Here is an 11,857-nt window from a genome sequence, read left to right as displayed (position 1 = left end):
GCACATTACACCGATAATGGGCTTTTATTGGGAAAAATAGCTCAAATGTGACCCCCAGTGGTAAAATTAGGTATATAATTCGATATATCGGTTCGGTTAGATATTTGGCTTTAAATCAAACCGGTTGGAAAATTTTCCAACCGGCACAAGCCTATCTTCCAGTCCTAAAAACTCTACTTATAGTAGCAGTTTGGCTGCCCTAATGGATTGCTTTGAAGATATTAGGTTTTGGATCCCTTACTGTCAGCTTAATCAGCAAAAGACTGCATTAAAATGTTTGCAGATGATAAAATACTTTTTTTAAATAGGTGCTGATTATAGATTATAGACCTTACAGGTATAACTACACTTGATCAAATAGAATCACTATACAAAAGAGCCTTAAAAATATTTGATAAAAAACCAATCTCATATCATCACTGTCATATTCTGGTGAAACATAATTTCCTAAGCTTTGAAAACTTCAAAATTTTCAAATATGCTTGCACTATTTATAAAGTACTCCATGGACTTGCACCACCACCACTACAAGAATTTATTAAACCAAAACCTGTTAATGGCACTACAACCAGGGCCATAATCAGAGGAGATTGTGAGGTGCCTTTCAGATGTACAACATTTGGCCAAACTGTTTTATCAGTTAGAGGCACTAACATATGGAATGATATACCTTTCACAATAAGAGAATACCCCACACTTGGTACGTTCAAAACTCATCTCAAAAACTGGCTTAAAACCAATCAACATTGTAATCATCACTAATCTGTACAGTTATGTGGTGCGTGTCTGTATGAGTGCAGACCTGCACCACATTTTCTTTTCAATTATCATACACTCATCCCTTTTGTATTTTGTGTCCTGAATGTTTTCTGCCTTGTCAAATTTGATTGTATTGTATGTTTGGTTTTCTTATGCAGTACTGATTAGCAGAACCCCAGTGGCTTGGCCTATTCCAGGCGGCAGGAATGGACTGACCCAACTGGGCAAACAGATTTATTTATATAGTATGCTACTTCACATTATGCACTTTAAATAGGCAACCATGCACTATATAAATTGATATTGTAAATTGGCACTTTGCACTTCATAGACCCATTAGCTGCTATGTTTGAATGTGAAATCCCCTGTTTTTTTATTGTTGTTATTTCCTACTTAAATTGTGTATTTTTGTTACCTGCCAAGGGACTCCGAATGTGAATTAGCGTTGCGCTAACTTCGGCACATTTACACTGTTTTTACTGTTGTTCATTAATGTGCATTGTCCCTTTTAAGTAAATAAATAAAAAAATAAAGTAAAGACAGATGAACTGAAATGAAATAACAGCATGAGTAACATTCTCCAGGTCAAAGGAAGAAATAAATACTTTGATTTAACACACATTTCTTAACAGGTAAAAGACCTGTGATTAGTGATTTTTTTTATAGAGGGGTTATTCAGTCTTGTTTTTATCACTTAAGAAGTACATTAACTTTGCTGTCTCTCATGTCCTTTATTTAAGAGGGCTTTTTAAAAAGAACAGCTGAGAAAATGCAGCTTACAGTAAGGGTCAGAACTGAACCTTAGGCCTAAGCCTTTCAAAACATGGGGTACATGCACACAAATAAGCTGTGTCTTTTTTTCACTCGCTTTCAAAGCAAAATGCACACGCTAGCCAGGTCAAAATCATTACTACATGAGGTGGTGTTGCTTTAGAAAACACAGTCTTTATTTTTGTCAACTCTACTGCTTTTGTCCACAGGGCACAACAAAATCAACACAAAATGAAACTTCCTTGAAGTTGCTTTAAATGACTAAATTATTATGTCTCTGGGTTATATTTTCCGGTTGTAGGTACGCCTGTACGTCCCATTCATGTGAACGCGTCCCATTCTTGTGAACGCAATGTCAACTTTGGCACAAATATCCACTTGGACTCAACAATGAACTGATTAGATTTTGATGGTCAAGGTCACTGTGACCTTGCATCTGTTGAATTCTTGGGAACGTGAAATCAAAGAACATCTTGAGGGAATTTCTCCAAATTTAGCACAAACATCTACCAAAGCTCAAGGATGAAGTGATTAGATTTTGGTGGTCATAAGTCAAAGGTCAGTGTGAATGTGACCTTGCATCCATCTCATTCTTGATATCTCTCTTGATGTCTAATCCTGGGAGTCCACTTTAAAACTGTGCTGACTGTGTACTGTAGCTTTCCTGTGCTGCCGGGGGGGGAAGATGTGTGTGAAGCATCCAAGTTTTTACAGACATGGATGTAAACTGTAAGAGAAACTCGACAGGTGCGCGGAGGCATACAACCACAGTGAGGTAATTTGAGTGTTTTTTTTATATTTCTCTATAGTATTAGCTTTTTAATTTTTTTGGGTGTCAACTAACCTCAGAAAAATGGTCACAAATATATGTAAGACCCCAGATTTTCTGTTACATACAGTAATGTATTAAAAGTGCATGTTTATTTATGGTGTACAGTGTACTCATATAAAATGAGCCTATTAAATGGTTTCTTGAAGTCATAGTAAAATGACAAAACACAAAAGAAAGTAAAAAAAGTACACACATGGTCCTTACTTATTTTGAACTGTCACTGGCTTCTCAGGATTTTCAGGATCAAGCGCAACCTTTGTCCCATCCCAGGGGATCTGTTGATCAGGTATGAGAAAGAAAAAGATTGTGACATCACTGCTTTGGAAAATGATAACAGATTGTCAGCTGGATATCAGAAAAAGGATAAATGAGATAAACTATTGAATATCTGTAAAACACATACAAAAAAATCCACATAGAGGTTTTCTATGACATCATCTTCCTAGTCTTCCAGGATGTTCAGCAGACTCCTTGAAACACAATAAAAGGAAAAATATTGAACTTTGAAGATGTTTTGCAGTTTTTAAAGTATGCTATGAGAAATCAGCACCAATAAAAAAACCTTTACACATCAATTTCCTCTTACTCTCCAACAGATGGGCTGAACTCTATCATATCGCTCAGTGAAGGCTTAACACCCAGCAGTTTCTTGAACAGAGCCAGTGGGAAGGGTAAGTGTATGATGCACTTGTTGTACAAAGCCAATCCACACAGAACTCCAAACTGGAAGTATCGCTGGTCCTCTTGTTTTGGCTGCTGTTGATGGAAGAGACAATTAATATCAGAAAAACAGAAAATAGGATGATCATTTCTTCTGAGGTAGGACCTTGAGAACTGAACTGATTATTATTTCATAATTACGTATTACCATCAAAAGGAAAACCATTAAGTTTTCCTGTGTCTTACTTTGGAGGGGAACCATGCCAGCGTTTTAGAGTCGTTGAACATGAACATCCCAGAGTCAGCTGACACCATCTCGTGAAACACTTCATAAAAAAAGTCTTTCATGTAGAGTGGTATATCATCATCATCATCATCATCATCAAAGTTTTCAGCCCAATCAACCTAGAAGACGAAAGGGCACAACATTTTCCTGCTGGTCAAGAAGCTTACACAAAAGTAACACAGCAACACAGTTTTTTAGTGTGACTTTAGCAATCACATCAAATCGACATTTTTACCACAAGCGGAAACTTGTAGTGACTGTGATGAACAGCAGCTAGTTGTTTAAAGGTGTCCTCCAAAACTGATGCTCATCTCACATCCAGTTTTAAGAACAGGTCCTGATGCAGCAGGCGAATGGAATCCAATTCCTGAAACAATTCAAATAATTTGCTTTTCCTTGCCTCAATCAAGAAGTTTGAGATTTCATTTCATTTTATTGTTGTGTAACTGACAGCAAACTTCACTTTGAGTCTTGCAGGGAGAACAAGTAATCTATTATACTGCAATTAACACTAAGTAACAAAACACAACATGGCTGCTTGAAGATTTCTCGACCCAGACAGTATTGTGTGTAGAGGCTTGCTCTCATGAGGCACAGTTCAGGGCTTCATACCTTGGTGTAATTAACATTCAAGTCAAAAACAAATTTCTTTGACTCCAGATCCATCACAGTTGGAAAGCTACAGAGGATAAGCGGCTCAGCATGCCCATTCTACAGGGGAAAAAAAACAAGCATGTTAACGACAATCATTGAAGATTACAGATTAATGACTGGCCAGAGGCTGAAAAGTGACACGGACAAAGATGGAGACAGACGGACTTTAGCTCACAAACTATTTAGCCACGTGTTGTTGTTTTTTTACCTCGCCTTTTGACTGCAAACGCCAAAGCCGTAGATCCTCCTGAAGAAAGTCTTTCTCAATAGACAAACAGAAATCACTGTCTGGCATTTTTTGAGGTTCTGCAATCCTGCTGTTGGCCTTTAAAACAAGTTTTTCATTTATTAGGTGAAACGTTCATCAAAGTAAAAAGCACGAAAGAAGGATTACTGATTTAGAATTATGCTGTAAGATTACATCTTATAACTGATACTAACAGTGTGAATGTAGACCGGGATTCTACTACAAGAAGTGGGACATGTGCCTCCACCACATCGAGTGTCCGTACGGACAAGGGGTGCTGACCAAAGGTAGGCTGCACCAGTTGGTGCCTTTCCTGGTGTAAATGTCTTAAAATAAAACTCCTCTGCTACTTCATGTAGTTACTGAAGGGGCAACGCATATGTTTGACATATTGAGGGGGGAGTGTCCCCTGCGCCTCCCCTGCAATCTACACCTTGGCATAATTTATATTCCTGATAACCTAGAAAAACAAGAGTACCAAGGGACTGTTCGTTACTTATGAGGGGAGGGGATGGTGGAAAAAACGGGGAGGCATGTCAAATACTTTTTTAAGCACTGGGGAGGGACTGATGATTTTTATGTTGTCTTTGGGGAGGGTCATACAAATTTAAATGGTAGGGGTAAGGGAAAAATAGATACAGCAGAGTACTGCAATATTTTTGTGTGGCAATATGGTCTCATCACACAGCACCAGGTATCCATTTTTTTCATTACATAGATTATTAATATTACAAATAGGCTACAAATTAAACGTAAAGAAGCCTACTAGAGTAGGCTAATATAACAAATTGCTTTTTCAGTCTACTGGATACATTTTGCTGTTTCAACACAACGAAGTGAGATGAATAGACTGTCAACATCTGTATTATCAAATAAGATAAAGTTTTCAAAGCTGTCCTTTGGGGACATAATTTACACTTGAAAAAAGGTAATAAATCTCAATATATTTTATCGCAATATTGCAACATATTTAAAATCGCAATAACATTGTATTGTGACTGAAGTATTGTAATAGTATCGTATCATGGATCCGCTGGTGATTCCCACCCCTATTAAATGGCTGTACCTACTTTGTATTTATCTTACCACCAATTTTTAATGAAGTCGTACCTTCCAAATGTTTTCTTTAAAATGGCAAAAATAACACCATATATCACAGCCAAGTGGATTTTGTCACGACCGAACAAAGGACCTGAACCCAAATGCACGACTCGACAAAGTACAAAATCAAAGTTTATTTAACACAAGATGAAAATCACTCTCGAAAGAGGAAAAACCTACACTAAAGCTAAGAACAAAAAGAGATCTAGGAAATAAACGCTAGACTGAGAAACAAACAGAAAATCACTCTACTGAGGCTGAACTATCACTATGAAAAAACAAACAAAAGATAAACATGAACAAAGTATCAAAATAACAGGACCTGACAATGGCAAAAATGGCATGGATACGACACTGGTTCTCTGACATGAAAGACAAGATGAACTGGCACAGGACAAACGGAGACACAGACAATATATACACACAGGGTAAGGGCAAACAGGGCAGCGGGAAAACACACAGGGGAAGGAGCAAGTTGCCTGAAACGAGAGGAGAGTTAACTTTCAAAATAAAACAGGAAATCACGAGACAACATAGACACAAGACAAACTGATTAAATAAACTTAATAGCGTTTCTTGGTTATGACAGATTTTTACATTTCCAACAGTCCTTGGACACATCATGTGCGGTGAATGCCTCCATCAGAAAAAACAACAACAACAACAACAAAAAAAAAACATAACAAAATCTGAACTTAAAATAGTGATAATTCATCAAAATCACTTAATTCGGCAAATCAGGTTTGTCAGCTTCCGGGGAATGTAAAATATACTCTGTGATCTTATAACTGACAGTGTAACAACGTTGAAAATACTATCAAAAAATAATTTTCCACCAGTCACTCAAGGAGGCTCAAGGGAAAAAAAAATTGCAGCTTTGGGAAGGTTAAAAAAAAAAAAAAGATTAGGGTGCACCCCAGCCACCCACCTCCTCTGATTATTAAATTATTATTGTTGTTAAGTTGTCCCTAATCTTAATGGAAGTGACCACACACACAGTATAGCAGGCTTTAAACTTGATTTAAAAGACTGAATGAGAGATTTGAATTTTGACATGTTATAGAGTGAAATTTACTGCCCTCCACAGGCAAATAGCTTTTATTACATTTACAGTGTTTTACACAGGAGTTCATATTTTTATTACACAGCCACGACAATCTGTGGAGTCCACTTATGCACCAGCAACGTTTTTAATGTTTGATGCATTGCAGGAAAGTAATGTGCATTACACTGCTGCTGTTTTATGTCTGTTTTTAGTCAACATGTCAATTTCTCACATATATACTTCCACAGTTTTTTGCTGCATGTAAAGACTGTGAAATCTGTTGCTGTGCTGACAGTCAAAGCATGACTCATCCTGGACAAGAAGACATAAGTGACTCTCCTCCTTCAAAAAACTAATGTGCATGTCTCCTCCAGGTACACCTGATGAGGACACAGTATGCCACAGCTGTCCCAATGGCACCTTCTCCAACACCGTCTCTGCTCACCAGAACTGCACACTACACAAAAGCTGCAATGCTCCAGGCCAGAGTTCTGTTAAGTTCATGCAGGAAAAGGGGAACAAGCATGTCATGTTGTTAGTTTTGCTTTTTAATGTTTGTTCCATTTACCAAAACAAACACACTTTAAATCACTAGCACCTATTATCCAAAGCAACACTTTAAGGTTCTGTTACAACAACATTAAATACAGCCACTCATTAGTTATAGTCAAAAGATTTTTTTTTGCTGGGTGCTATTGTATCTGCAACATGAGTTGAAGTTTGCACACTGAAATCTGAGGTTTGGTCTTCAGGTTCAAAAATAAATGGTGGATGCAAATACAGACACTCATGCAGGAAATCATGGTTAGGGATATTAGAGGGTCGAGAGGAAGGTAACCTCAACGAGCAAAGAGATTGAACTTGCTGAAAATCCATCACTGTTATGATTGATTCACTTTTGGTTTTTGTACAAGTGCATTATTGTCTTGTGCTATTGAAGCTAGCTGTGTTCAAAGACCTTCTAACGCCCAGTTAAGATTTGAAACTCAGCTACATGCTGACTGTACTCAATTGAATTTAAAAGCCCTTTTGCAAATAATTGTAAATGACTTCCACATGTGGAAATCTGCAGAAATTAGGTCATAAAAGTGGCTCTACTCCAGTATTATGTGAAGGATTTCCTGTAGATGGAGGCATCTGAGGGAGTTGTGTGATATGGGGAATGGAGTAGATGTAATTGGATGTAATTTCAGGGTAGGTTGAGGTAGAAAATATTTGTTATAGGTGCCAAGTTTGCTTTGTCCAATGTTTATTTGTTTATAACTTTTATTTTTTGTATGTAGTTCAATAATTGCTGCCCTTTTCGAGATGCACTGTCAATACAGGCTTCATTACTTTTTGCATTAGTTACAGGAGAATACCAGTCAATTAGAGAATCAGTTCATTCACTATGTGCATCAAGCTGATAAATATTCCCTCCTTTTTACAGTGAATTTCAGTTTTTATGTTGTTCTTAAAACTGACCAAACAATCTGAACTTGATGTGTCACATTGCTTGAAATGACCTGCTTAGAAAATGCAATTTCTGAAGAAATTGCGGGTGTGAATGTTCAAGCTGAATAACTGACGCTAAGCTGTAATACTCGCTTGAAACGTTAAATAATACCATGTATGAATGATGAGGAATATTTGAAGGTTGTTTGAAAAAAAAGCTGTAACTACACTGCAGTGCTTGATTTATAGTACTCTTAATGTATGAATGATTTGGAATATTTTAGATTGTTTGAATCTGAAATACACTGCAATGCTGACTGAAATGCGTAAGAAGAAGGTAAAATAATAGGAATAGGAATTAATTGCAAGCGTCATCATCAGAACCATGAACAAAGTAGTCTGCTTCATATGATATGAGATGAAACGGTAGCGACAGTGGTGATGAGACAGTAAAATGTCAGTGGCCCGGGATGTAAATGACAAACTGTAATCTTAAAACGGAAAATCTGGCAACACTGAAAACACCATACAAAAATTCACCGTCACCCGAGATTTAAATTACGTGGAGGTATCACTGAGCTATGGGCCTATGTGACATTAGTATAGAGTATTATTGGCTGTTTAGTTGGATGATGATAATACTACTCTGAACATGTCACATAAAACACTTTAAGATAGAGACTGTTTCTGCTGCTGAAGTAAAGAGCTGAAAGGTAGTTAATGACCAATGAGGTCTATCTAATTGAAATGTGGCATTTATAATAACAGGAGCCTATTAACAGTGTGTGGAATATTTTACTAATGAAATATTATCTGTTTTATCCTAGTTCTCATCACTCAGATGTTTCATGTTATTTTGAGCTGCAGTGATGGAGTGTAAAAGTAGCAGCACTGTCAGCGATCACTGCAGACTAAAATAAACTTAATAATTTCAAATAGTGTTTAGTGTTGTAAATGATCCCTCCATTTGTTAGAAGCTCTGTTTTAAAACCAGTGGAAATAGAGCCCTGGAAATACTAAATGATTCTACTGACCTATAACAGCATATAGGCTCCTGTTTTTAACCTGTCACTCTGGACTTTCATTCATGGATACTTTTTTCTTCAGTGATCTGATTGGTCAGATTTTGGGATGTTGACAGGTTGTGATGCGATACTCTGAAGTTAACCATCTCTAGATCTGGGGCCTGTATCACGAAGCGAGATCAACCTTTCCTGGGTTACCCAGACCTATCCTGGGTTGACTAACCCTAACAATGGCAATCAGGATAATCGGTATCACGATGCTGGATATCAACTCGGTAACTCAACCCAGGGTTGCTTTATCAAGAGCCGTGAACGCGCACGCAGTGGACCAATCACAATCATGAGAGAAGCGCAGCGTCACTGAGCGTCACTGAGCGTCCTCACAGAGCGCCGTATGTGAGGGAAAAAAAGTATTTCTCGTGAGGATCAGACATTAATTCTACTAAAATATGAGGAGGAGAAAAGCAACATTAGAGAAAAGGCCAACACCGTGGCAGCTGCAGGAGGAGGAAACATGCGTGGCAACGCATAACGGGATGAATAATGTTTAGTTTTAGTTTGGATTAGTTTATTTGCACATAATGTTAAAAATAGACAGTATAAAATTTACAAGATTAAAAAAAGAAAAGTGTCGGAGAGGTTAGAAGCCACTAAAAGCTTATCAAAGAAATTCCCCTGTCAAAACATCAATGAAATCACATAATAGAGAAGAAAAAGAAAGGTAAGGAAAGAAGAAATAGAGGAGGAGAGAGGGAAAAATCAAGACAAAACAAGGTAGCAAATAAAATGATGTGTAGGTTAAATTACTCATCACTGGTTCAAGTAGCTACAGTACCTGTACCTGTACATCTGACACTGATCACACCCTTGAATCCCATGAAATCAATGTTGCGCAGATGAATTGCGTGTATTACAATTATCGTCTAACATCATTGCGTCTGATGAATTGGTCTTCTTTGTCATAACGTTATATATGCTACAATAAAGCTTAAAACTGACGTCACAATTAAATTAAATTGATAGTCTGAATAAAATCATTCTGATATTGAGCTGTGTTAGAAATTAACAGCTGCGCAGAAATATACCTAGTCTCCCTCTTTAAAAAACAAAAAGGAAAATCCCTCAGACACCATGAAGTGTAGACATGATAGGCTACTTTCCACATTTCCAGCAGCAAAGCTGTCAATTAGGCCCATTATCTTTAACAGGGATCATTTCCTCCAACAAAACAAAATGATGGCACTAATTAATGGTGCTATTAAGTGTCCGCAAATGATGAGTTTCTTTCTTATGAAGGGGTGGGATGAAATTTCGACTTCTTTCCAATCCTTTTTGAACAATCTTTTCATTGTCTGTTGTTGTTGTTGTTGCTTTCTTTTCTTTTTTAATGTTCAAAATAAACTTTCAAATCAAAATCAATCAAATGAATTAAACTTCCCGTCATGACTGGGCTGCATTTCTGTCAGCGGAGTCATTTTTTTCCGAACAGCCGATTGGCCAGTGGGTGGTGCTTTTTATAGGATCAGATTCAACCCTGAACTTACCCTGCTCCAGAGCAGGATAGCCGTTTCAGATTAAGTTACCATGGTGATCTACCCCGATAAGAACTGAACCGGCTTTGTGAGCTTTGTTTTTTCCCTCTCACTCTCTCCATCATGTGGCCCTTCAGCATCCTGACGCCCCGAGTGTTCGCCTGGACCGCCTGTAGCAGCAGCAAGGGCCGGATCTGTCTCTGTCCTCTCTCTGTCCTGCTGACAGCATTACTCAGTCAGACTTATGCAGACATTTGTCTCATGGACACAGAGACAAGAACAGCATGAAATATGAGCACATTAATCATCAGGTCTGCACTAACAGGAAATGATAAAAACCATTTGAGCATTCATCCGCACACATTCTGTCTTTTCTTCTCAGCACTTTTTAGGACTGAAGAGGAAGTATTTAGGAGATTGACTTCGGTTAGAATACTTAAACCTCACAGTTTCAACAGAGTAGTTCAGTATTATCAGAAGTATTAAGTAAGTAGAGAGGACCTCAGAATTGCATCTCTGCTTTTTGCAGATGATGTGGCTCTGTTGGCTCCATCACACTGTGACCTCCAGCATGCACTGGGGCATTTTGACGCCGAGTGTGAAGCAGTTGGGATGAGAGTCAGCACCTCCAAGTCTGAGGCCATGGTTCTCTGTGGATTGCCCTCTCCGGGTTGGGAGAGAGTTACTGGTTCAAGCGAGGGAGTTCAAGTATCTCATGGTCTTGTTCACGAGTGAGGGTAGAATGGAGCGTGAGATGGATTGGCGGGTCGGTGCAGTTTCTGTAGGGATGTGCGTGCTGTGTTGATCCGTCGTGGTGAAGAGGGAGCTGAGCCAGAAAGCGAAGCTTTTGATTTACTGGTTCATCTATGTCCCAACACTCACATGTGGTCATGAACTCTGGGTAGTGATTGAAAGAATGAGATCGCGGATACAAGCGGTGGAAATGAGTTTCCTTCATGGGGTGGCTGGGCTCAGCCTTAAAGATAGGGTGAAGATCTCTGACATCCGGAGGGAGCTCGGAGTAGAGCCTCTGCTCCGTCGCGTTGAAAGGGGTCAGTTAAGGTGGTTTGGGCATCTGACTAGGATGCCTCACCTCACACTGGAGGTGGTCCGGGCACGTCCCACTGGTAGGAGGCCCCGGGGTAGACCGAGAACACACTGGAGGGATTACATATCTCGTCTGGCCTGGGAACGCCTTGGGGTCCCCCAGGAGGAGCTGGAAAGTGTTGCCAGGGAGAGGGATGCCTGGGGTGCTTTGGTCAGCCTGCTGCCCCTGCAACCCAGCCTCAGATAAGCAGATGAAAATGGATGGATGGATGGATGACTTTTGATTACTGATGCAGTGACCCCTGAATGTTGTTGTGTTTTATACTGGAAAGCACTAGTTTCCAAAATGAATGGGTAACGCTGAGAATAGACTCTGAAACTGGCACATTGTATTTCAAAGTTGATTGACTGGTTTTGAAAAATCCAACCTCTAGATTTTGAGATTAAGATTTCTGATTGACTCA

General features: G+C 38.8%; 1 protein-coding gene across 1 annotated transcript; it reads right to left on the bottom strand.

The window, feature by feature from the left end:
• Positions 1-2,576: 2,576 nt before the first annotated feature.
• On the bottom strand, positions 2,577-3,401 carry LOC144463625 (E3 ISG15--protein ligase HERC5-like). Its single transcript, XM_078168391.1, has 4 exons — positions 3,269-3,401; positions 2,949-3,118; positions 2,766-2,832; positions 2,577-2,637 (listed from the first exon to the last, which is right to left on the bottom strand). Exons 1-3 carry the CDS (start codon positions 3,368-3,370, stop codon positions 2,805-2,807), a joined length of 300 nt encoding a protein of 99 aa, XP_078024517.1. The 5' UTR covers positions 3,371-3,401; the 3' UTR covers positions 2,577-2,637; positions 2,766-2,804.
• Between the last annotated feature and the right edge of the window lie 8,456 nt (positions 3,402-11,857).

The sequence above is a fragment of the Epinephelus lanceolatus genome, chromosome 5, assembly GCF_041903045.1.
Source record: "Epinephelus lanceolatus isolate andai-2023 chromosome 5, ASM4190304v1, whole genome shotgun sequence".
Lineage (NCBI taxonomy): Eukaryota > Metazoa > Chordata > Actinopteri > Perciformes > Serranidae > Epinephelus > Epinephelus lanceolatus.
Note: the sequence above shows the minus strand (reverse complement) of the source record. Positions and strands in the feature narration are given on the sequence as shown.

Excerpts from the sequence above, each read along its gene's own strand:
- LOC144463625 (XM_078168391.1), bottom strand. The coding sequence starts at position 3,370 with ATGAAAGACTTTTTTTATGAAGTGTTTCACGAGATGGTGTCAGCTGAC. Across the intron at positions 3,119-3,268 it reads TGGCATGGTTCCCCTCCAAA|CAGCCAAAACAAGAGGACCA; the intron begins GTAAGACACAGG and ends TTCCATCAACAG. Across the intron at positions 2,833-2,948 it reads TTCAGCCCATCTGTTGGAGA|GAGTCTGCTGAACATCCTGG; the intron begins GTAAGAGGAAAT and ends TTGTGTTTCAAG.